At 55.6% G+C, this 24,508-nt stretch overlaps 1 protein-coding gene across 1 annotated transcript in view; it reads right to left on the bottom strand.

Moving 5' to 3' along the window:
* KLF13 (KLF transcription factor 13) overlaps positions 1–4,589 on the bottom strand; it is a 40,750-nt gene extending 36,161 nt beyond the window's left edge. The window contains exon 1 of the mRNA XM_082619815.1: positions 3,448–4,589. Within this exon, the coding sequence (XP_082475941.1) occupies positions 3,448–4,042 (595 nt within the window). The 5' untranslated portion in view covers positions 4,043–4,589. The remainder of the gene's footprint in view (positions 1–3,447) is intronic.
* Positions 4,590–24,508: the final 19,919 nt, after the last annotated feature.

Below are 24,508 nucleotides of genomic sequence, written 5' to 3'. Positions count from 1 at the left end.
TGGCCAGGCCCCCAGAGCTGCTGAGATGGGCCCAGCCCAGGGTGCAAGGAGAGGTTTTGGCTACTAGCGCTGGAGGGAAAACGGCACAGAGGCATTCTGAAAACAATCCTTTGTGGGAACAAATAGGTAGGAATGTATTTGTGATATGTCTGCCTAGAAAGACTGGGGCCACTCTGCTTGGTGCTCACCAAGCACCCCCTGCCCCCCGCCCCATCCTGGACAACAGGCAGGAACCTCCTCCAATATGTGCAACCTGGCCAGCTGCTGGGGGCGGGTGGGGAGTCTGCCCTCAGAGGGATCCAGAGCTTCCCTTCTCTAAGTCCTTGAATTTTCAAATCAAAGCCCTTCAGCCACGAAGAAAATCTGTTCCTGGTCTAGGCAGTTCCCAAACCGAGTCTTAGCAAACCTCCCAGGTCTGGGCTGGGAAGCTACGATCAAGCAAATAACAAGGGGCTCAAGTTGCAAAGACATTTGTGTCTCTGTTTTGTTTTATCATGAGTTTGCTATAACATCAACAGTTACCTAAATGTGACAGAGGGTCATGAGTTCCTAGGATGACCACTGGGGGACCACATGGCCACAGAGCTAACCAGGACAAGCAGCAGCTCTTTGCGTGCAGTCGGTTAGGGGTGGGGGTGGGAGATTAGAGCAGAGCCAGGAAGCCCAGGTTCCCCCAGAGTCAAAGATGCCCCTAGGGGACTTCCCTAGCAGCCCAGAGGTTAAGACTTCACCTTCCAATGCAGGGGCTGAGAGTTCAATTCCTGGTTGGGGAGCTAAGATCCCACATGCTCCGCAGCCAAAATACCAAAACATAGAACAGAAACAATATTGTAACAAATTCAATAAAGACTTTTAAAATGGTCCACATCAAAAAAAAAAAGATGACCCTAGGAACTCCCAAAGGAATTTCACGTACACACACCCTCGTTTCCCGCAAACCTTCCAGGTGGTCAAGGGAGACATCACCAAGCTGCAGGGAGACCTGGGGACCAGTCCCTGGTCACAAAGCTAGGCAGAGCAAGGTGCCAACTGCCTCCTTGGCTAAAGGTCATTTTGGTATTCACTCCCCACCATACAATCGCTATGGGGGTAGGGGTGTCCCTAATGAAAGGCCTGGCATGACCTGAGCCACTGCCTGCAGAGACCACCCCTCCCACCACAGAACACTCTGGGAGCCCACAAACCAGGGTCTGTTGCTCGAGTCTTCCCAGGATCACCTCTCGGTCACCCCCTGCAGCCAACTTGCCTTTCCTCTCCCTTCTGTGGGCTACCTCTGTCCCCTCTATGAACACCAGTGACTTATGCTCTGCACACCTGGGCTCAGCCTGGAAATGGGCTTCCTGGAGGAGCCCTGGACCAGAGAGAGATTCTTGGTTCATAAGCAGATTCACCTGGGCAACCCCTTAAACTGCAGTCAGCATCTGGGACCTGGAAATCTGCATTTCCGAGGGCCCCAAGGGAACGCTGTGTACTCCTGACTTGGAGGTCTGCAACTGCTCTGGAGATAGAGCTCCGAGTTTCTGCACACCTGGAGGTTGGGGCCGGCTTCCTGCTCTAAGAACAGACATAGCACTTTGCAGGCAAAGTATGGATCCATCCTCTTCTGGCTGCCTTGGGCTTCCAGGCACCCCAGAGAGGCTGGCTTCCATCCCACTGCGAAGACGCGGGTTCCCAGCACCCCTGACCCAAGCATCTAGCCATCCTGCCCTGTGCTGCGCAGGGCACATGGACCCTGGACCAGGGGGGCTGAGGCAACCCGGAAGGCATCCCCCAGCAGAGGCCTGGGCGAGCCCCGCCCCGGGGCCAGTCCCTCTGCAATTCGCGAAGCTGGCTACCGGGTGCTGCCGGGTGGAAGGCCACAGTAAAAGAGGCTACAGAAAGGTTTTCCAATCAAGTTCCCTACCCAGTACTGGCCTCGCCTCAACGGGGTACTCAACCCCAGCCGCACCCCAAACGCTGGCCCCGCCCGGGTACTTGGGGTCCACCTGGCTCCAAACCTAGCTTCGCCCCTCCCCCACGACCACACCCACTCTTGCAGTAACGTCCCCACCCCCCTCATGAGTCCACACAGCCCGAACTCTGACTCAGACAGCCTAGAAACGGCCCGCCTTCACCCGCGACCCCACCACCTGCCACGTGGTCTGAGCGGCCACAGCGTGGGACCAGAAATGCGGGGACAGCCTCGGGGGGAAGAGGTCGTGAGATCCGCGGTACCTGACACCCGCAGACCTCGGGCCGACTCAGTTCCAAATGTACCGGGAGAAAAAGCCTTTCAGCTCTAGGTTCTTGAAGACTACTGCGGTTTTTAAATCAGTCATGTAATCAGTTTGTGAGTTGTTTTACAAATGAGAAGACTAAACCTTTGATCACGAAGTTAATAGTATAAAGGCTTAAAAACTGTCTCAAAGGTGGAATACCAAAGTGTCCAGAAGAGTTCGCGTGAGCTCAGATGAAATACACAATCCTTTAAACCAAACTGGGAAAGAAAGGTTGTTTAACCATTAAAAGGTTGTCTCCACTTTTGTGTTTAAAAAACAAAAAACCACAGAGGAATCAACAACAAAGTCCTGGACTCGCGCGAAGGGAAATGCTGCCCTGGGGTCGGGGGCGGGCGGCGGTCCGCGGATCCCAGGCTGCCGGCTCCGGCCGCCCGCCCCCGTGCAGGTGCTGCCTGCCCGCATCCGGCCCCGGCAGGTGAGAGCACAGCGGGGAGGAGGGCGGCGCAGACCCACGGGCAGGAGGCAGGGCGCTCCTTTCGGGAGAAAGCGCAGCGGGCCCCAAGAGTCACTCGGGGCCGGCGCGCCCCCGCCGGCCGGATGGGCGGGGCTCCCACAAAGAGCCGCGGGAGAGGACCCGGGACCGCCCCCCGCGTCGGCCGCCGCTGGCTCTGGTTTCGACAAATTAAACCTTAGAGCGCTGGAAAAATTACAGGAAGAGGAGAGAGAAGAATGTGCCGAGTGGCTGGAGGCAGCCCTGTCCCCGCATGAACTCCGCCCGCCGCGCGCCCGGGCCGGCCCCTCCCCACCCGAGCGCGCGCCCGGCCGGCGGGGGAGGGGCCGGGAGAGGACACCCCTCCCCCGCAGCTCCCGGGCCGCCCACCTCCCCCGGCGGCAACCTCGGCCCCCCCCCAGCTAGCCGGCACCTGCCCTTGCGCCCCCCGGCCTGGGCGGGGTCCCCGCCCCCGGCCCCGGCCCTGATGACGATAATCGCCCCCGCGGCCCCGCCCGAGCGCGCCCGGGGAGGGGGCGTGCCCGGCGGGGGCGCGGTCGCCGGCTCCCAATGTCTGGACCCGCCTCGCGCGGTGCGCGGGGTGTCGCCCGCAGCCCCAAGCGGCTGGGAAAGGGGCGAGGCTCCTACCGTTCCCCGCCCGACCTCCCCTCGCTACCCGCCGGCGGCTCCGGGGGCGTGGCTGCGCAACTCGCACTGGCCCCGGGCCGCCCCACTGACCTGTGTGAGTTCTCAGGTGCGCCTTGAGGTGCGAGGACTTCCCGTAAACTTTCTCGCAGCCCGCGTAGTGGCACTTGTGCTTTCTCTGCGGGGACTCGAGGTCGGCGCGACTTCGACCCCGCCGGCCCCTTTGTCTGAGGCCGGGCTCGCCGCTCCCCGCGGGCCCCGGCTCTCGCTCCGGCTCCAGCCCCGCCTCGGGCTCGGGCTCGGGCTCGGGCTCGCTCCACGCCGGGCTGAGGGGCGCGGCCGCCGCGCCACCGGTGCCGGGGGAGGCGGGCTCGGGGGCGGGTGGTGGCGCGGGCGGCAGGCGGCAGGGGGTCCTCGCCTTCCGGGCCGCGGCGCCCTCTCTGCGCTCCGCGGGGGCGGGCGCCGGCGCTTGTTGGTTAAGGTCCGCCAGGATCCGCGCCACTACGAAGAGCGAGGCGCTGTCCTTGCCGTCGCGGCGCTCTTCGACGCGGGGCAGCGTGGCGGCGACAGCGGCCGCGCCCTCGGGTCCGGGCTGCGGCCCCTCCCGCGGCCCGTGAACGACCGCGCGGCTCGACATGGACACGAGGCACTCGGCGGCGAAGTGGTCCACATAGGCGGCGGCTGCCATGCTGCGGGCTCCGGCCGGCGGGCGGACGGCACTGCTAGTCGTTGCGAGTCGTCAGCGGCGCATCCGCACCCACGGCCTCCGGAGAGCTGGCGGGGGGCGGGGGCGCGGCGCGCCCTCTCCGCGGGCTGGGCTGGGCGCGCAACCGCCTCTGCCGTCACCCGCGCGGCTCCGCGTCTGCGAGGCGCCCGCCTGGCTGGGCACCGAAGAGTGAGCGCATGGGGGGCGCGAGCCAGTGGGGTCTCCGCGGGGCGTCAGGGGAGGCCTGTCCTAAGGATGCCGAGTGGCGCCGTTAGGGACGACCGCGCCAAGTCGCGGCCGCAGCCTCGCCGCGCATTGTGGCAGGCGGGACAGCCACCGCGCGCGCCGCGGCTCGGTGTGGGCGGCCCGGCCCCGGGGGTGGGCGGGGCCGGGGCCACATCTGGACCCGACGTCAGCCCCCAGCCACATCCTGGCGGCGCAGGTTACAGGCGGCGGCGGCAGCAGCGGGGAGCTGCGCACGCGGAGGGGGCGGGGATCCCGGAGCGCGCATCGGCGGGATGGAGCGGTCACGCGCCCACGCCTGGGGAGGAGGCGTGGCCGAGGACAAAGGCGGACGCCATTGGTCCGCGGGTTCACGGCAGGGCCAATCCGTACAGAGAGAGGCGCCCACCCGGCCTCGGGGCGTGCGCGTGCCAATGGGCGTGCCCCCTTGGCCGGCGGGAGGAGGGGCGGAAATTGGAACCCGGAGCCGGGCACGCTGACGCACGACGTCCGAGGGCGGCGGGCTGGGGCGGGGCCGCCCCCCCTCCCTTCCGCGGCGGGGACCCCGCGGGGTATTTTCCTGTCGGAGCTTTTGTACCGTGACAGCCTTGAACCCCGGCGCGGAGACGAGTGCTCTGAAGGGCGCGCCTTTGTCCCTCCAGCCCCGCCTGTGCTGGGCGCGGCGGAGAGCTCGCCCTGCGGGGCTCGCCTCCGCTTCTCCCTTTTCTCTCCGGAGTGAGGTGCCCGGCGAGGAGGCGTGTCCGCTCCAGCCGGCGCGGAACAACCCCGCCGAAGCCGGGTTCTTGGGCGGCCTCGCCGCGAGAAAGACCGCTCGCCCGCTGCACGCTCCTCCCCTGCTGAGTCCGGCGCTCGGCCCTGCCCGGCCGGGAGCGGGGTCTCGGGCGGGGAGGGGCCACTCCCGCCGGAGGAACCCGGAGCTCCCCCACCGTCCGGCGGCCGGGGGTCGAGCCGCGCCGAGCTGCCCTTGAGCCCGGGTCATCCGGAGCCCGACTGGCCCCAAGCTGGTGGTTAGCCTGGCAGTGTGGGTGATGTGTCCACCGCGTCTTGTGTTCGCAGGAGTGAACTACGTGCCGGGGCGTCGGCGCCGCCGCTTAGGGAACGCAGGGCCCCTTCCTCCGCCTCCCCTCCCCAGGCCCGCTGCCAACTTCTCCCGGCTGCCCCTCTCCCACCTCGGCCGGGGAGGCTTCAAAAGCCACAGGCTGCGAGGGCCCCGCCCACCGCGCCCCACCCACCCACTGTCGGGCCTGGCGGAGGAAATGCTCCCTGCCCCGCCCCGCCCACTTGCCCTTGGCCCTCACCGGCGCCCTCACCCTCACTCTCTCTAGGCCCTCCCCCGCGCCGTTCTGCTACAGGCCTAGGCCATCATCATAGAGGGTAGAGGCCGGAACCGATCGCAGCAAGCCCCTGACCCGGAGAGACTGGCCGGCGTCTGCAGCTCTTAATGGACGTTCAAACATGTCAGCTGCCCGCGGGGAGCCTGGAGAGGGAGGGCAGCCCAGGCACTGGATCCCTGCGGACCGGAGAAGAGGGGTGGGTGGGACAAAGTCATTCTGCGCACAAAATTAATAGCAGCCATTCTCACAGAATTAATTTGGGGCCTGGTTAGAAAAATCTCTCCAGGTCACTAAGGAGGAACGGAGACAGGCATTATGCGTTGCATGTCATGGTGACCTGTAAACTGGTGTGGATGTTTGGGCGCCCTGGGTATCTGTGACTAAAACCCTAAAGTTCCCTCTCCCTGGTGGAGTCCGTGCTCCCCCGGGAAGACCACACAGCATGCTATTCGGGGGGGGGGGGGGCTCTGTACCAGCCAGCTGGGTCAGGTTCCTCTAAGACGGTCTCCTATTGGCAGGAAGTAGTCATTCTTCTCCCAGGCAGATTGTGTTGATGACATTTAAGAGATTTGTGTTCTGACCAAATAATGATTCAGAATATTCCAGCAGTCTCACCACATGTCACAATCAGTCACTTCATTAAGGATGGAGCTGGCCCTAGCTGACTTACCAGCCACCCATCCCCTCCCCCTCCCTCTCCAGCCAGCAGTATTCTGCCCAGTCTTCAAGGTACCACATCTCCCCACTTTCTCCATGATCCCTCGGGACACCCCAGCCTGCACACACCTAGGAGTAGGCACCCTTCTAGACATTGGGCTTTGACCATGGACAAGACACCTGCCCTGGGTGAGGGGAGGCAAGCCTGGGTCAAGGGTCGTCTGCACTAACACATACCCCAGCCCCATCCACAGCCCGAAACAGCCCACAGGCCTCCGCATGGATGCAGCCTCCCTGAGGATTTTGGCTGTGCCCCCGTGGCATTCTGGAGGCAAAACTCAGCCCCTTGGTTTATTTCTCAGGCCTTTAATGATTGTTCATGGGGACTTCCCTGGTGGTCCAGTGGTTAAGACACGCTTCCAATGCAGGGGGCCCAGGTTCGATATCTGGTCAGGGATCTAGATCCCACATGCATGCCGCAACTAAGACCCGGTGCAACCAAATAAATGAATAAATGTTTTACAGAATAAAATAAATAAATAAATGATTGTTTATGGAAGAGGCCCCAGGAGCCAGCAGACTACCCCAATCCCACATGGGAATATCTTCCAGATACATATAGTTGTCTTCCCCAGAGGAAAATCTCACCATAGCCACCGGCCCATGTTTTCCTTGCTTAAGAGGATTTTGACAGAGGTGGCTTCTGTATGTATGAGATGGGTGAGGATCTAGTGTCAGATGGAAGGAACAGGATAAACAAAAGCAGGGTAGGGAGGATCAGCCTAGAGAAAGTGGATGGGGATGTGTCTGGAGTGAAGAGGCTGGACTGGAAAGGGGGCTGAGGTTTCCGCTGGAGGTGGTGAATTGATGGTATGTGTTGACTCTGACTTTTGGAGCCTCCTGACACAGCAGTAAGTTTGCTTTGCTCTAAGGCAGAAATTGGCAAGAATGGGGCAAGCAAGGGAAGAAGTAACTGCAACACGGTTGTTGAAGCTAAAATACTTAGCAGGCCTGAGAAAATGAAATCTTGAAATGGTAGCCAGGAAGGAAAGCCAAGAACAAACTCTGGAGTCCCCAGAAGGTTCACCAATGGATGGCAATAGGCACCTCTGGATGTGGGTGTGAATGGGGGCTAAGCTAATAACTGGCATAAAGTCTGCTTAAGAAGCACCCAGATGCCCAGATCCTCTCACCATATCTGTGCTGCCTTCCCCATCCTGATAAAAGACTGGATGTCTGTCATCTAAAGAAGGTAAAAGGGCACATCTTGGGCTGAGAGATACCATTCACAATTAAGGGCAGAGGTGCCATAGTAGGAACAGAGGGGTTAAATGAACCTATAAGTGTTAGATGCTGAGACCATGCCCCATCCCCTCTTCTGGGTTTTCAGATTGCCCGCAGCCAGGAGGCTGAAAGGGTCTTTCCTGGGGCATTAGACTAGGCTGAGGGGAACACCTAAACTTTCTGACACCTGTGGTTACCCAAGGGAGCAGCCAGACCACCCTAGAGGGAAGGGCGCAAGTAATGAGCCCCCACGTGTGCAGAGCTTCTAATTGGGGTTTCACAGGCAGCCGAAGCTGACCCAGCATCTCAGGAAAGCCTGCGTCATGAAACTTAAAGCCCCAATAGATTTTTAAAAAGCAACTTGGAGGAAACAGAGACTGCAGAGAGAAGTACATGGCAAAGTAGTCATCAATAATCTCATCAGAGAAAATATGGCAACCCATGAAGGGAGGCCACATATAAAGAAACATTCGGAGAACAAGCAAAAAGTGTTCTTGGAAATTTAAAGTAACAGAAATGAAAAAAAAAAAAAAAAAAAAAAAAAAAAAACCTCCAGAGAGGGATTGGAAGATAAAGTTGAGGAAATCTCTATGAAAGCAGAACAAAAGGAACCCCAAAAATGGGAAATAGGAGAGAAAAAAATAAAGGGGGACCATCCAGAAAGTCCATCGATCAAATAATAGGAACCCCAAAAGAGTGACCAGAGAAACACGGGTAGCGGTGGGGGGGTGGAAGTGGGGGGAATCATCATTTAATTCATCCTTAAAAAAATCTCTGAAACTCAGGAGCATGCACTGAAAGGGCCCATAGGGAGCTCAACGGGAAAAAATAGTTCTACCCCAAGGCACATCACTGTTGAAGTTCAGAATAATGGAGACCAAAGTGTCCTGACATTAGAAGTAGGTCACAGAGAGACGGTCAGGAGCCAGAAGGTGAGAGGCAAAGCCTTGAGAATCTAAAGGAAAATTATTCTCCAGTCTCTACCTAGTGAAAGTATAAACCAAGTACTTTGAGATGAATGAGATCTCAAAATTTTTACCCATGGTTTCTTTCTCATGGTAGGATGCTACCAGAGATAATTCTTCACCAAAATAAAGAAGCCAACCGAAAAAGAGGGAGGCATGTGATCCAGGAAGGAGGCATTCAATGCAGAAGGGAGGGGAGGGGTGCAGAGAGCCACCAGGCCAGGCTGGAGCAGGTCAAATGCTCCCTGGACACTTCTTCAGAAGGTGAAATAGACAGGATCCCCGTATCCATCAGGAGAAGCTGGACCCAAAGTACAAACCACCTGCAAATCTCAAAGTTTTTTTCTGGCCGTGCTACACCTCCATCGTGAGTTGCCTGGGGACACCCAGGTTGATGGAGCAGCCTCTGTCTAGAACATGCTGGTCGCCATGGTAGAGGGACCCAGAGGTGTCCCTCATGCCTTCTTTCACACAAGATACACTGTCCCCCTCCCCATGTGGGAAAACTTTTAAATCCTGACCTAGGGGCCAGAGACAGGGAAATCGGTGATGAGAAGGAAAACAGGGATTCGAGGCCAAGGGAGGTAGAGATCCAGGACCTCTGTAGGCGGTTCCACCCCACTCCCAGTTCCAATACACAATCTCAACATTCAGTGATGGAAAGGGACAGACTGACACAACAAACAGCCCAAATCAGAAAGGGGAGGAGGGGGAGATCCCAGCAGACAGTGTCCATTAGCAATCCTGAGACCCTGCTGGGCAGATTTTGCCCCTCATCCTGGAGTGACTGGGTGAATAGTCCCAGTCCCGCTCCCTGGGAGTCCCGGCCACCCAATTGTTCTACGGGCCCTGCTCCACCTTGCGGGGTTCCTCCTCCACCATCATCCTCCTTGGCTGCATGTTGTGGGAGAGGGGCAATGGGAATATGCCCTCCTTGGAGGCTGAGCAGTTTCCCCAGCCCGCTTTCAGCCTGTAGAAGGTTAGAGATGAAGGGTCATCTTAAGTTCCAGCCACAAACTGTATTAGTGCTTGTACATGGTTTCTTTTGCCCTACTAGTTCTTCAAAACTCTAGTTAATGTCTTACCTAATCTGTTCAATTCCAGCTTGCTTCATTGTCAATGGCCACTCTCAACGCCCTCACAAGACATATTTGTCTCAACTGAATTGCAGCTTCTTTCAGCCTCTTGGTCTTTGACGGTAGAGGAACACCCTCAAGTCTCTTTAGTCTCTGAAACTTCTAAGTTATCCCAGGTGACAATGTACCCAACGTTCTACCACTGGCTATGTGATGGCCATGCTTCCAGCCTCCACAATCAGTGTCCTCACTGCCCACTGGACCAGCCTTTATGCCAATGTCACATGCCTTTTTTTCTATTGCAGCCATGCCCCACTCCTGGTTACCGTTTTCTGTACCAGTCAGGAGCAGCTAAGTTATGCTTCAGTAACAAATAGTTCCAAAACTCAGTGGCTTGAAATACCATAAGTTTAGTTCTTAGTATCTGGAGGGTTGGCTGAGCACTCTGCTCTGTGGCATGATCATTCCCACCCCAGCATCCAGATGGACAGAGCAATCCCTCTCTGGAACACTGGCAGTCACCACAACAGAGGGAAGAAGGAAGGTCTGGCAATTAAATGCTTGGCCCAGAAATGACACACATCACTTGCGCTCTTAGCTAGTCACATGGACCATCCTGCCCACAGGGAGCCAGGGGCAGACCCACGATGTCCCCAGAAGGCAAGGAGCTGAGCTATGCCGAAAGCATTAATGGTTTACACAAAACCTGATGTGACCTGAGAGGCTATTGAGAAAACTGGCAAAGAGTTTGGGAATGGATTAATGGTAAGGAGATAGAAAACTAAGCAAACGGAAGATAATCAAGAGCTCCAGAGAGAACAAAAGAAAGTCCATTGTCACTGACCACTTGGTTCAGTTGCAGACAGTATTTCCGTAATGATCATTGTAAACAAGGAACATTGATCTAATGGAGGAACAAGGCCCCCAGAGATGCCCGCGTGGCCAGAGGCAGCAGGAGGAAAGGAAGCCAAGTCCACACCTACATCTTGGAGATCAACCAACATCACCTCAGACCAAAACCTTGGGAGGCGGCAGTGTGATCGTGTGTGATGGCAGAATTCCACCGTGGCCCCCCACCTCCCCACCCCTGGTGTCCACACCTCCTTCCAGTCAGCCCAACACCAACCCAGGTGTTTCTGTGAAGGGCTTTTGCAGATGTGAATGAAGGGCCACATCAGTTGACCTTAAGATGGGGAAGATTATCTGAGTGGGCCTGACCCAATCACATGAGCCCTTTCATCTGGGTCTAGGGTCGGAGACAGGGAGGTCAGGGAGATTGGAAGCAAGAGTGGGATTTGAGGCACGGGAGATTCTCTGTTGCTGGTTTTGAAGGTAGAAGGGCCTCATGGCAAGGAACATGGGGGGCTGGGAGTGGCCTCCAGCTGACAGCAGACTGTCAGGAACAGAGGACCTCAGTCCTACAACCACAGAGAACAGAATCCTGCCACAGCCACCTGAGCTTGGAACAGGGCCTCAGGCCCCAGAGGAGAACATGGCTCAGGCAATACCTTGGTTTTGGCCTGAGACAGAAAACCCAGCTGCACCATGCCCAGACTTCTGACCTACAGAACCGCAGGTCATAAATGTGTGTTTCCAGCTAAGCTTGTGGCAATTTATTATGCAGCAGAAGGAAACAAATGCATATACTGTTTGAGTTGTGGAAACGATCAGGTAAAAGAGGCAAGTAGGATTGTCTCTGGGGAGGGGGAAGGAGGGAAGGGAAGGGATTAGGGATGACTATGTTTCCTAACCTTGCAGCTTTAAGCTATCTTCATGTAGAACTTTGATGTAAGGAAAAACTAAAATTGAAAGATCATGTCAGAGACTACCAGCCTCCCAACTACTTTCAGTGGAATGTTTGTGTCCCCCCCAGATTCATACGTTGAAACCTAACCCCCAGTGATGCTATTAGGAGGTGGGCCTTTGTGAGGTGATTAAGGGTGGGACCCTCATGAATGGGATTAGTGTCCCTATAAAGGACCCCCACAGAGCTCCCTCACCCCTTCTGCGTGTGGGGACATAGTGAGAAGACAGCCATCTATGAACCAGGTCCTCATCAGACATTGAACATGCTTGGTACCTTGATCTTGGACTTCCAGCCTCCAGAACTGTGAGAAATAAATATTTGCTGTTTATAAGCCGCCCAGTCTATGGTATTCTGTTACAGCAGCCCAAACGGACTAAGACATCAACAAAATCCATCCCCTCTTTCCACAGCAGTGAGCAACCATACTTCCCACACACCTGTGCAGTTAGGTGTGACCAGGTAATTAGGTCCCCAGGGCGGGACTATGAGCAGAGGGGCTATGGGTTTTTAAGAGAGTGGATCTCTCTCCTGCATCTTCTCATTTCCTTTCTGCCTGCTGGATGCTTATATAAACAAAGCCCTAGGGGATGGTGGAGTCACGAAATAGAGGAGGCTGGAACCCAGAAATCTGGCCAGGGTGCTCGCAGATGGTCACTGTGTTTGAGCCATAATAATCCAGTGCCTACCTGTTACTGCAGCTTAGCCTACGTTCACTAATACAAAGGTGGGAGGGGGGAGGGGATGGAAGGAAAACAACAGAAGAAGGCATATGAGGAGAGGGCTTGGTGGCAGGTGGAGTGAGGTCTGTGCTTTGTGCTATAGTGTTCTTCTCTGGGGCTGGCTTCCTGGTGACAGCCAGGGGTGCCAGCTCTGGGCATCATCCTTCCTCCTTCCCAGGGAGTCACTGACGGCTTGCCATGCTAATAGGAGAACAAGCCATTCTCTGTTGTATGACATGGGGGTGGAGCAGAAAACCTTTTCCACGTCCTGTCTCCCAGTGGTCCTGGAGTGCAGAATAATTCATCAGGGCCCAAATGATGAAAGCCAGCTTCACATCTGGTGCGCGTTTACATGGGGAAAGATTAAAACCAGAAATGATTCTGAGACCCAGCCATCGAAAGACTTAAGAGATATTTACAGGGTCGGCAACAAATGTATGAGGAAAGCATGTTAAAATGATGGATAGTTCCTTCCAGGCTTGCTGGAGCGGATGGCTCCCACTCCTGAGCTCAAGTGACGTGGGATCCCCCCCGACTTCACGATGATCTGGGAGGGTCTCTGGTCTCAATGGTAATTGTCTGTTCTTTTGTGAACCGCCCCCTCTGCCCCGACAATAAACCCCTAGTAGTCTGCCATTCGTAACTCGTAATCCCCTCCCTGGTGGATGCTCTGGGCCAGATGCTGCATTTTATCCTTTTGAGTTGACTCTGAGATTCTTTCCCAGCACCAGTCAAGGTCAGTAAGTCCCAACCTTCAGGTAATGCTTCATAGCTCCCCTGACACATTGACACACGTGGAAAAGGCACAAGAAAGGGTCCACTCCTTCCCACTCTACAGGTGAGAAAACCGAGCCTCAGTCAGGCAGAGAGAATTCCCCAAGGCCATACCTAGCAAGATGCAGAGCCCGGGTTCTTTGGCCTCATCATAGTACCTGCATCCCCAGCCTCTGGGAAGCTAGCTAATTAATGTGGGGATTTATCAGCTCCATTAAATAAGAGCCAGGTTAGTCCATTCTGGGCTCTCGTGGGAATCCCATCTAATAAGTATTCCCATTAATGGGAATGGGTGGATTTGCCATGAACGATGTAGGATAAAGACTCTGATTCTTGGCTGCATGTAGGACTTAATGAAGAACTGAAGGATGATTGACAGGACACAAGGGAAGCAGTATTCTTTTTGTTAGTGATGAAGGGAGTTAGAAAGTGGGGCTGGGTCATGCCCAGTCAGGTGGGCACTTCAGTTTGGGCACCGGGGGTCTGTGGTGACCTCCGGGACCACATCCTCGTACATTCACTTGGTTTTCTGGGCTTGGGCTTCCTACATAGGATGGTACATTGAGAGAGTCAGTAGCTATTAGACCTGATTTTACAGTTCAACGATTTGATTTAAAATTTTTTCCAAATGTAGTATGTGTTGGTTCTTTCTACTCGAGGCTCTTTGAACTGGAGCTTTCTGACTTGGGATTTGGTCTTTGGTATGAAACTTCTTTCGTATGTAAAGCAGAGAACTGCACAACCAGGGCTATTGATGTTCCAGGGAGAAAAAAAAAAGAAGTGTTTTCCCCCAAGGAAAAGGAGAGGAGAAGTTGAAAATGAATTAGTTTTAATCACATTTCAGGTAACTTGAGAGCAGCCAAGAGGCTGCCATCTCTAACCAGAAGTCATTTCCTGAAAGTCCAGAAATAGTTCCCACTGGAAACGGCTGACGGAGGCCCTTTGAGTGGTTTGCATTGGCTCTGGTGGGTCACCAGGAGGCAAGCCCTCCAAAGGCTTCTCTCCAAGGGGACAAGGATGCCCCTGGCTCTGGGCTAGCCACTGGACAGTGCTGCGTGACATTCAGTGCCTCGGGGCATGCAGTCCCTCAAGAAGTGGGTCCTCAGTGAATGGGTCCACACATTCTGCTGTGTCCTTGAAGTCTCCCCTTAAAGACCTTTATCCACCCACGTGTCATTATGAAGCAGTAACTCCCAAGCTGGGAGCGCCTGACTCAGAGACTGCAGCCCAGACTCCTGGGTGGGGAGAGGGAGGGAGCCAGGCTCATATGAACCATCCCAGTGATGCACACAATTCTACCTACAGCAGTTTCAGCGTGCCTGGGACACAGTGGCAAATGGGAGGGACCTGGGGATCCCCTGAGGCTGCCAAGCTGAAGGGGAGCTCACTCTTCAAGTCAGAAATTGTTGCAATATCACAAGGCAGTTTAAAATATTGTTGCAATATTGTTGTAGTTTTAAAAAATGGCTGCAAACCTTTTGATAAGGCTTGCATTGACTCTGGGCAGCTGGCGACTGCTTCAACCCATAGAGCCTCGTGCAAGGGGAGTGGTGTGACCTCTGGTCCTAAAAGGCAACGGCCTCCCCAGGCTGCCCTGCAGTGCACCCATCACAGGCTCCCTCTTGGAACCCTGAGCTTCCATTTAAGACTTCCAACCACCCTGATCTGGAAGCCAGCCTGTGGGTGAAGAAGCAGCTTGCAGCTGTTTCTCAGGTCTTGCCGCCTCCAGACCTCCCAGATGAGGCCCAAGTATCAGTGGAGCAGAAACAAAGCATCCCTTCTGGGCCCCGTTAAAATTCCTGATCCACAGAACAATGGTTGTTGCTCTAGGCTATTACATTTAGGGTTAAACCAAGAAATGACTGACCTAGCCTGGATCAAAGTAAAGGGATGTCTTTTGATCCTGGGGAGGGAAAGACCAAGATGGTGGGCTTGGGTCTGAGGTCTGGACTCTATGTGTGAGCTGAGGAATTTTCAAGGGACTTGACCTATTCTGTTTGACTTAGAGACTGACTTGAGACTCCCCTCAGGGCTCAGGGAGAGCACCCAAGTGGCGAGACCCGCAGACCCTCCTCTGAGAGGCTGGGTGGAGACCATTCTGTGGACCCATCTCCATGACACACCTCTATCTGGCACATGACCCATTTGGGGTCTTTGCAGCAGCCGCGTCTTCAGGAAGGTGATTGGGACTATGGCTGTCCCAGGCCTAGCCCCTCTGACACACTCTCTAAAACTCCAGGCTTCAAAAGCAACCTTTTTAAAAAATAATATTTATTTAATTTATTTATTTACTTGGTTGCCCCAGGTCTTAGTTGCCGCCAGCAGGCTCCTTAGTTGCGGCTTGCATGTGGGATCTAGTTCCCTGACCAGGGATTGAACCCAGGCCCCCTGCGTTGGGAGCTTGACTGTGCCACCAGGGAAGTCCTTTCAATGGCATCCTTACTGTAACATTATTTAATTTGAAAAATATTCAAAAGCTTAAAAAGTAAAAATTGCTATTAATCTCCATTCTCTCCAGGAAATGAATCCCTTCTTTGTTCTTTTCTGTCATCTTTTCCATCTACAGACCAGTTTTCTCTATTTACTCATTGTGACAATCATTGTTAATTGTTTCCTGTCTTACTCTGCTACTGCTGCATAACAAAGTGCCCCACAACTCAGTGGCTCAAGATAGCAATAAACGTTTACTATCACTCACAGTTTCTATGGATTTGGAAGTGGCTAAGCTGGGGGGATTCTGGCTTGGGGTCTTTCTCATAAGATTATAGTCCTGACGTCAGCTGGGGCTACAGTCATCTAAAGCAGGGGTCCCCAACCCCCTGGCCACAGACCAGTACAGGTCCACGGCCTGTTAGGAACCGGACTTCACAGTAGGAAGTGAGTGGCAGGTGAGTGAGCGAAGCTTCATCTGCCTCTCCCTATGACTCCCCATGACTCGCATTACCTCCAGAACCATCCCCGCTGCCCGCCGTCCATGAAAAAATTGTCTTCCACGAAACCAGCCCCTGGTGCCAAAACGTTTGGGGACCACTGATCTAAAGGCCTAATGGGGGCTGGAGAATCTGCCTCAACATGGTTCACTCACAGGGCTGGCAAGTCGGTCCTGGCTATCCACTGGGCGCTCAGACAGAGCTGTGGGGCTGGGCCCATGGACCCTCTCTAAGTGGGCCTCTCCACAAGCTGCTTGGGCTTCCTCACAGCCTGGTGGGCTGGCTTCCAAGAGCGAGTGTCCCAAGAGATGGAGATGGAAGGGCACAGCATTTTTAAAACCTGGCACCCGGAAGTCACATGGCAGTACTTACTTCCACAGTACTCTCTGGATTGGGGCAGTCACAGGGTTCCCTGCTTCAGGGAGGACGCCTCTTGATGGGTGAGTAGCAAGGTTCTAGAAGAGTGTATGGGATGGGATGTATTTCTGTGGCATTCTTTAGGAAATAAAACCTGCCATAAGGAGTGAGGGTGCCAGAGGCCTTTCCCTGCTGAAGTGGGATGGTGTCTAATTCTACTGCAGTTCATAAGGACACTGGGGAGGCCTGAAAAGCCACAGCCCTATCTCCCTTCCCTCCTCCCAAGAAACTGAAGCTCTTTTTGAGAAAAAGAGGTGTTATTTTCTTTTAAAGATAAACTATAATTTTATGTGTCAAGGTGAGATACGTCTCCGCTTCAAACTATGGTCACTGTGGAATCTGGGCCCAGTGGAAGAGAGGTTCCAGCAGTCCGAGGGTGAGTTCTTGAGATGGTACCCAAGGCCACTTCCCAGAGGGACATGCTGAGAGTGCCCCCCACAGAGCTCTGCTGCACCCTGGATGTGTCTTCCAGGGCCTTTGCAGGAGAGACAGGATAAAATTTAATCTCTGGTCTTCCCAGCCTCCCTCAGAGCTAGGCACGCCTCTGACTCCACTTGGACCAATGGGATCTTAGGGGGCCCATGGAGATATGGCGTCCCAGAAACCCCAGGACAGGGAGAGGTGGACCCTTGTCACCTTCTGCTCGCCGTGTGTGCTGGGGCTTCCTGTGGGAAGGCCTGGAGGGATAAGGCCTGGGGAAGCACAATAGTGGGACATGTGGACAGCAGAGCTGCCTGGCCGTCCTCTGGGTCCTTCCTTCTGTGGGCACTGCGGCTGCTTCTCTCCACCTGCTGTGCACATCGGCTCCTGCACCCTGGGCTTCCTCTCACAGCCCTCTCCATGCAGCTCAGCTTCAGTACCGTCTGCTGACCCTCTGAGTCTCCAGGGAACAGAGCCCCAGGAGGAGGCCTGATGGACGGAGGGACAGTCCTGCTGCTGGGTGCTTCATACAGCAGGCCTCCTGAGGGCCCTTGTCAGCAGAGCAGCTGCCCCGCTGAGTATCTCGGATCCACCCTGCTGCAGGGGGAGCATGGGGAGAAGCGTGTAGCTGGAGCTGGGGGCTTCCTAGAGGGGTGATGCAGCCAGCAGAGGGGGAGGGGTTGTCTGATTTGGAGACCCAGCTGGACCACCTCTACCACCTGGCATCCGCATCCTAAAATCGGAAGCATCCTCCTCCATCAGAAGATAAACACCCCAGTGTTAGAAAGGGCTCCGGATGATGCCCCACCCATGGGAGACAGCCACCAGTGGTAGCAGAAGGGGCAAGAGGGCAGGGTGGGGGTGGAACCACGCCTGGGCTGTCCTGGACACCTTCAAACTCGGGGGCACCACAGAGTTAGCCAAACAGCTCTTGCTTTTCTCCCCAACACTTTACTTTGAAAGTTTTCACCCTGAAAGAGGAATGCATTGAACACCCTTTATGCAGATTCACCAGTTGTTGAGTTTTTGCCATGCTTCCCTTTATTTCCCTTTCCATATATCTTTCTGTATCTATTTTTTCCTGAATCGTTTGAAAGTATGTTGTTAACATCATGACACCTTACTCATAAATATTTCCAAAAATGAGGACTTGCTCCTTGAGAAGCCACAAAGCCATAATTGCATCTAAGAAGTTCATCGTCCTTTTATGGTAATTACATAATATGCAAACCATATTTAAATTTTTTGCAATGGCTTTTAAGCTTTTTTTCTGGCCACACATCTCTTCTTTATCAATCAAACTGAGAAAGCCACACTCTCACTCAAACATGCCCCACCTTAGGTATTTCTATGGAGCCTGCCCACCTTGACACTGGGTGGGGGGTGGTGAGGGAGTCACCAGAGACCAGGATATGTCACTGTCCCCCTGCTATCCTGGTCTGGCCCTGAAGGGATGGAACTGAGCCCTGACAAAGGCGTCATGGGTTTTCCTACATTTAAGCCGCTTGGTCTTTAGACCAAGTCTTTAGACTGTAGACCTGGGCTATCTCAAGGCACAGGGCTGCCCTCAGGCCCCCAGCCATCTGTAGCCTTGTCCCCACCTGGTCACCATCTCACTCCTTCTTATAAAGACAGAGAAGAACACCCATCCCCTCCCTCAAACTGCCTTCCAGAAGGAAGGGGATTATGTCTGGAAGAAATCAGTAGTCTACATTTGTCCACTCACGGCTGACACCAAGCACTATTATCTGGTCCCCACCATGGCCCCATGGTATGGGCTGAATATTTGTGTCCCCCCCAATCCATTTGTTGGAGCTCCAACCCCCAATGTATTAAGAGATGGGAGGTAATTAGGTTTAGAGGAGGTCATGAGTAGGGCCCCCATGATGGGATTAGTGCCCTTCTCAGGAGTGGAAGAGACACCAGAGCTTCTTCTCTCCACCCCATAAGGACACAGCAAGAAGCTGGTTGTCTGTAAGCCAGGAAGAGAGTTCTCACCAGATATTGAATCTGTCGGCATCTTGATCTTGGATTCCCAGCCTCCAGAACTTTGAGAAGTACATGTCTGTTGTCTGAGTCACCCAGCCTACAGGATTTGTTACAGCAGCCAGAGCTGACTGAGGCAGCCTGTGAGGAGGGGATAACTTTCCCATTGCACAGGGGAAGCCCTCTCTGAGAGGTGTAGGGGCCACACCAAGTCACACCCAGGGCCTAGGTTGCAGCGCTGTCCGGATTCCAAGCCCAGCTGTGGGCCCACCAGTTGGAAATGCTTTGGGTTGCAAGTAACAGAACCCAGTCAACAGTCACTTAAATAAACAGGGATCTCCCATCAGAAGATGACAGGGCTGGAGAAGTGCTCAGGGTGCCCATGGGGGCCCAGCATCTTCTCCCTACCCCTTCACCATCTTTAAATGTTGGCGTTTTGCTCTAGAAACACTGGCCACAGCTCCAGGTCTGCAGCTGGAGCTAGAAGCTGCATTGGGGGCTGGGGGGAAACACAGAAGAACACGACCTATACCCTCTGTAAGAAGCAGCAGCTTTCCCAGAAGACTTTTGCTTTATCTTAGCTGGCTATGCCAGTCTCTGAGCAGATTGATGAAGCAATTCTCTGGGGCATGTCCCATGTTGCCTCACCCCCCAACCCACCCAGCACCTGTTACAGAGCCTGCTTTCTGACTCGGGGTGTTTGCCAATTCGGGACTGTCCAGGAAGTCATTGAAATTCACAGTGCCCTGTAAGGTTTCATAGGATCCTTAGCAAATGAGCATGCTCTGGCGTGTGGGGTTAGTTTTCCTAGTGGGAAGGGGCAGAGATGTGGTGTTTCTAATTCCATACCTCTGGCCCGTCTCTGAAATGTTCCAGGGTTTTCATGGTGAGGGTTGATGGCCTGTTTGTTGGAGGGATTTTCAAGTTCGCCATGGGCTTGGTCAAGGTGGCAGTGGCCACACGGAACCTCTCCGTAGGTGGGACGGGGGATCCCCTGGAGGTCCTTCTTCCTCCAGCTATGCATCAGGGCTCTACCTTCTCCTGCTAAGATAAATGATGTCACACAGGATCACTGTAAAGTGAGTGGCCCTGGCAAGGGCTCCATTCCTGGTCCAGCGGCCAGGCTGCCCTAAATGCCGCCCTTGCACTGTGACACTGAGGCTTGGGGTGACCAGACCCCTCCCAATACTCCCAGCCAGCCAGCCAGCCCTCTCCCCTCCAGGCCCAGCCTACCTGCAGCCTCTCCTTGCAGCCTCCCCCCAACACACCCCCATTTTCGCCTGTGCTCCTCTCTGGCCCCCATTTCTCCTCCTGAGGCCCGGGCTCAGCCCTGACTTCCCCAGCTGATGAGAGTTATCTTGCCCATGGCCACATCTTTTTGTCATTAGCTGTGCTGGGCTCAGGCCTTCACAGGGGGGCTGTGCTCCTGGGCTCCTCCAGCAGGAACCCCACCTGCCCCACCGGGGATCATAGGCACCCTCCACCTTCCTTGGGCCTCTGGTCGGTTTTGGACTTTGAGGAGTCCCAGAAGGAAATCACAGGGAGAGAGGAGGAGGGGCCCTCCCCTGGGGTCTATGTAGATTGGCTGTGTCCCTTGGGAACAGGTCATGGCTTTGATGCAACCCCTTTCCACTCAGCTGTTTCCCGGTTCCAGGCACTGCCTTCCTGCCCCATGAGGACCCTGGATGGTAATGGCCCCTCGCCTGCTCTTACTTCCCCGAGGGGATGCCCTGTCCCTGTGATTTCCCTACTTGCTAGCATCCTTGTCAAGGCCACGTGCGCTCCCCCAGGCATGTGGGCGCGTTTGCGTCTGTGGCCAGCCCAACCCTTGCCCCTCCAGGTCAGCTGGAAACACACACAAGGTTAAATGTTTCTCCCGAAAGCCGGGGTAACTGCAGTGTTCCCCACTGGAATACAGTTGTAAAGTGGATCTAGTTCCACAAATGTTGGCTGATTGTAGGTATTGAGGTGTGGCTTCCGGGCTAAGTACCCAGGGTACCAGATCGCAGATGCTCACAGCCCGGACAGGAGGCCCTGAGTCAGGAGAAGGTAGCTGGGCTCTGGGGAGCCACCGGGAGGAGCTTCCAGGGAAGGTAAGGCGTGTGCGGGGGGCTGGGTGGGTGGGCTACCGGGTTTGCGGGTCCACCAAGGAAGAGAGGGTGTTGGGGTGCGATGGCAGAGGCAGCCCAGGACCAACGAGGCGTGCTCAGGGGCCGGGAAGTCTGACCGGCTGGAGAAGAGCCCTCCGAGAGGCAGGTGCCGCCTGCTGATGGCAGGGCCCTAGGAGCTTGTCAAGGGCAGAGGGTCATATGTTGGGGAGTCCCCGACACAGGCAGGGGCCCACGGGGGGCTCCGAGGGGAGTGCACAGGTTGGCTGAGGCAGCTGGATGCCCTAAGGAAGGATGGGTAAGGGAGGAAGGGAGAAGCTTCAGATGTTCAGGAAAGAAAAGGAGGAGGAGGGGCCCGGAGCCTTGGGGCAGCTGAGAGGACCATACATTGAGGAGCTGGGTTCTCGGCTCTGCTGTGTGACACTGGGCTGGCTAGTGAACCTCTCTGAGCCTGCTTCCCCAGCTAAAAAAGCTGCTTTGTGGGGGGGGGCATCAAATAATGCAATGCTCCAGGGGCTTCCCTGGTGGCGCAGTGGTTGAGAGTCCGCCTGCCGATGCAGGGGACACGGGTTCGTGCCCCGGTCCGGGAAGATCCCACATGCCACGGAGCGGCTGGGCCCGTGAGCCATGGCCGCTGAGCCTGCGCGTCTGGAGCCTGTGCTCCTCAGCGGGAGAGGCCACAACAGTGAGAGGCCCGTGTACCACACACACACACACACACACACACAAAAATAATAATAATGCAATGCTCCAGCCTGGGTGTGGCACCCACCACGTAGCAGGTGTGTGTCCCCGGGCAGTGTTTTTCCCTCCTTCGAGTCTAGTGTCGAGTTGGTGACCTGGAGACTTCAGTTCACCAGGCAAGGTCAGTCCCTCCCCCGGCCCCGGGCCTCCAGGTCTGACCCAGGCCTCCGGGTCTGACCCGGGCCGTGTCCCTTGCAAGGGTCGTGTTCGCCCCGCGGAGCCTGGAGGCCCCTGGGTGGCAGCTCAGGGAGCAGATGCTGGCAGCTGCTGCTGGCCCAGCAATGTGGCTTTTGTCAGCCGGGCTGGCTGTGGAGCTCAGGATGACCTGGGCTGGGGAACAATTCCCCAGGCTCGCCCAAGCGCGGCTGCAAGCTCTCAACAAAGCCACTGGGCGTGGGCGCAGTGCGGCTTTGGGCCCCACTTTTGTGATGCAGATGTGGCAGGAGGGGCCCAGCCTGCTCCCCCAGCCAGCCCCGTCCCAGCCACTTTGTGATGCAGATGGAGCAAGGCCTCCGGCACTTGGCAGGACGTTCCTGCCTGTCCCCACCGCCCTCCCCAGCCAGGCTTAATGACCTTTACCGGCACTGGCCCGGCCGGGACCTGGCCCTCGGGGACTCTCAGTTCAGCAGGAGATGTCAGGACCAGAGAAAAGAAGTGGAGGCAGAGGACCACCTTGAGTCGCACAACCAGCCGGGAAGGATGAGACCAGGCTCCTATGTGCCGACGGCACTCAGGCCACGCTGGCCTGCCCAGGGGACAGCGTCTGGGGTGGACAGCCTCATAGGCAGAGGTACAGCAAGTGCCAAGGCCCCGATGTGGTTGGCCAGTTGCAGGAGGAGACTGGCTGGTGGGAGGAAGGGTCATCCCTGGACTCCTGGGCTTCTGAAGGAAAGGGCCTGAACCCCACACAGTTGGGCACCCTTCCGGCCCCACCACTCACTAGCCTGGAGGGTGAGTTAGCAAATTTCCAAATTTCTCTGAGCCTTTGTTTCCTCGTCTGGAAAACGAGGATAGGAGTAGCCTCTATCACAGGGTCCTGGTGAAATGAAATTAGATAATCCAGAAAAAATATTGAGTTCAGTGCCCAGCACAAAACAGGTACGCAATGGCTGATAACGATGGACAGACATTTGGCAATATTTATCAAACTTAGAGATGCATACACCCATTTCCCTATAATGCTACTTCTAGTAATTTATCCTACAAATGTCCTCACATGTACAAAATGACACACATTCAAGGTTATTCTTCACAGATCTGTTTGCAGCAGTCAGATTGGAAATGACCCAATTGTCCATCTCCGGGGGTTGGTCACATGGATTATGACCTGTCCACTCATGTAACAGTACTCTTTTTCTGGGTGGGTGGGGGGGAGCGGCCTGTGGCGTGGCTTGAGGGATTTTAGTTCCCCGACCAGGGATTGAACCTGGGCCCTGGCAGTGAAAGCGCCCAGTCCTAACCACTGGACCGCCAGGGAATTCCCGTTAACAGTCCTCTTCAGCTGAAACAAGAATGAGGATGCCCTTGTGTACTGGTACAGGGGATCTGATCGCACAGGAGCTGCAAGGGGTAAACACGGCCCTGCCCAACAGTCAGTGCCCTAGGAAAGGACTCACTCCTTTCACCCCAGCATCACAGGGGCCTGGGGTCCACTGGCCCGGGGAGGGGGAGGGTGTGCCAGGAAGGGTGGTGTGCAGGGCCAGGGCAGTGGACACACACACGCCTGGAGGTAGAGATTCTCTCCTGCAGAAAGGAACTGTCTTGGGGCAAGGTGGTGCACACAACACTGTGGGGATGGGATGATGCAACCGGTCACCATGGCAACAACAGGCCGTTGTAATTTTCAGAAGGTGGGCAGTGCCCCGAGCACAGGAAGAGGCTACAGGCCCCCAGCAGGACTGCCTCTGGGAGGCGCCTCAGTCACCCAGGGTGTGCATGTGGCCACAGCAGTGTGACTTCCCGTCTGTAAAATGAGGATCTGACCCGTGAGGCCTCTGCACCTCGGGGCCTGGGAGGAGAGATGGAGGGAAAGGCTGGGAGCATGAGATAGAGCAGGCCAGGGCTCACTGATGCAAAGGCTGTTAGCCTCCCACGGCCGCACCAGAGGGACGGCCTCATCCCTCTTCTGTTCCCTGTTGCCCTCATTAGAGAAGGCTGCGTGCACCCCTAAATTTCTGTCACCAAAGCATCTTCCAGATAAGTAAATAATGACTAGAGAAAAGGAAGAAGGCAGACTGCGTTTTCTCTGGGCAAGGGGTTTCCCAGCCATGCTGCCCATAGGGGCTGCTGCCTGAACCCAGGTGTGAGTCCCCGCCAGTCCGTCTGCCTGCTTTCCAAGCTCCTTGCCCCCTCCCTAACCCTTCCAGCCTTTTTTTTCAGGTTTACTTATTTATTTATTTTTTGCGGTGCACACGGGCTTTCTCTAGTTGCGGTGAGCCAGGGCTACTCTTCTTTGCTCTACGCGGGCTTCTCACTGTGGTGGCTTCTCTTGTTGCGGAGCACGGGCTCCAGGCACACGAGCTTCAGTAGTTGTGGCTCACGGGCTCTAGGGTGCATGGGCTTCAGTAGTTGTGGTGCACGGGCTTAGTTGCTCTGTACCTTGTGGGATCTTCCCAGACCAGGGCTCGAACCCATGTCCCCTGCATTGGCAGGCGGATTCTTAACCACTGTGCCAGCAGGGGAGTCCAACCCTTCCAGCTTTGAACCTGCTTGCAAAGTCATCCTACCACCCATGGCTCCCCAGGAAGGTACCACCCCACCCTGACTGCTGGTCTTGCCCCTTGGCCTGAAGTCAATCTCCCTTGGGACATCACCAGCTATGAGGGAGGTGAGGGTGGGGGTCTGATTCTGGTGCTCAGCATCTCCCAGGCCTGACCCTTCTGGGAAGGGCTGCAGGGGATCTCTGACCTCTGGACGTGGCGACCCCGGTCCAGTGGGCAGCCCCTCCTCTGTCCACATGGGATCAGGACACACAGGGCTCTTTC

Source organism: Mesoplodon mirus, assembly GCF_964341445.2.
Source record: "Mesoplodon mirus genome assembly, chromosome: 4".
NCBI classification, from domain to species: domain Eukaryota; kingdom Metazoa; phylum Chordata; class Mammalia; order Artiodactyla; family Ziphiidae; genus Mesoplodon; species Mesoplodon mirus.
This window is presented reverse-complemented; position numbering and strand designations above follow the sequence as displayed.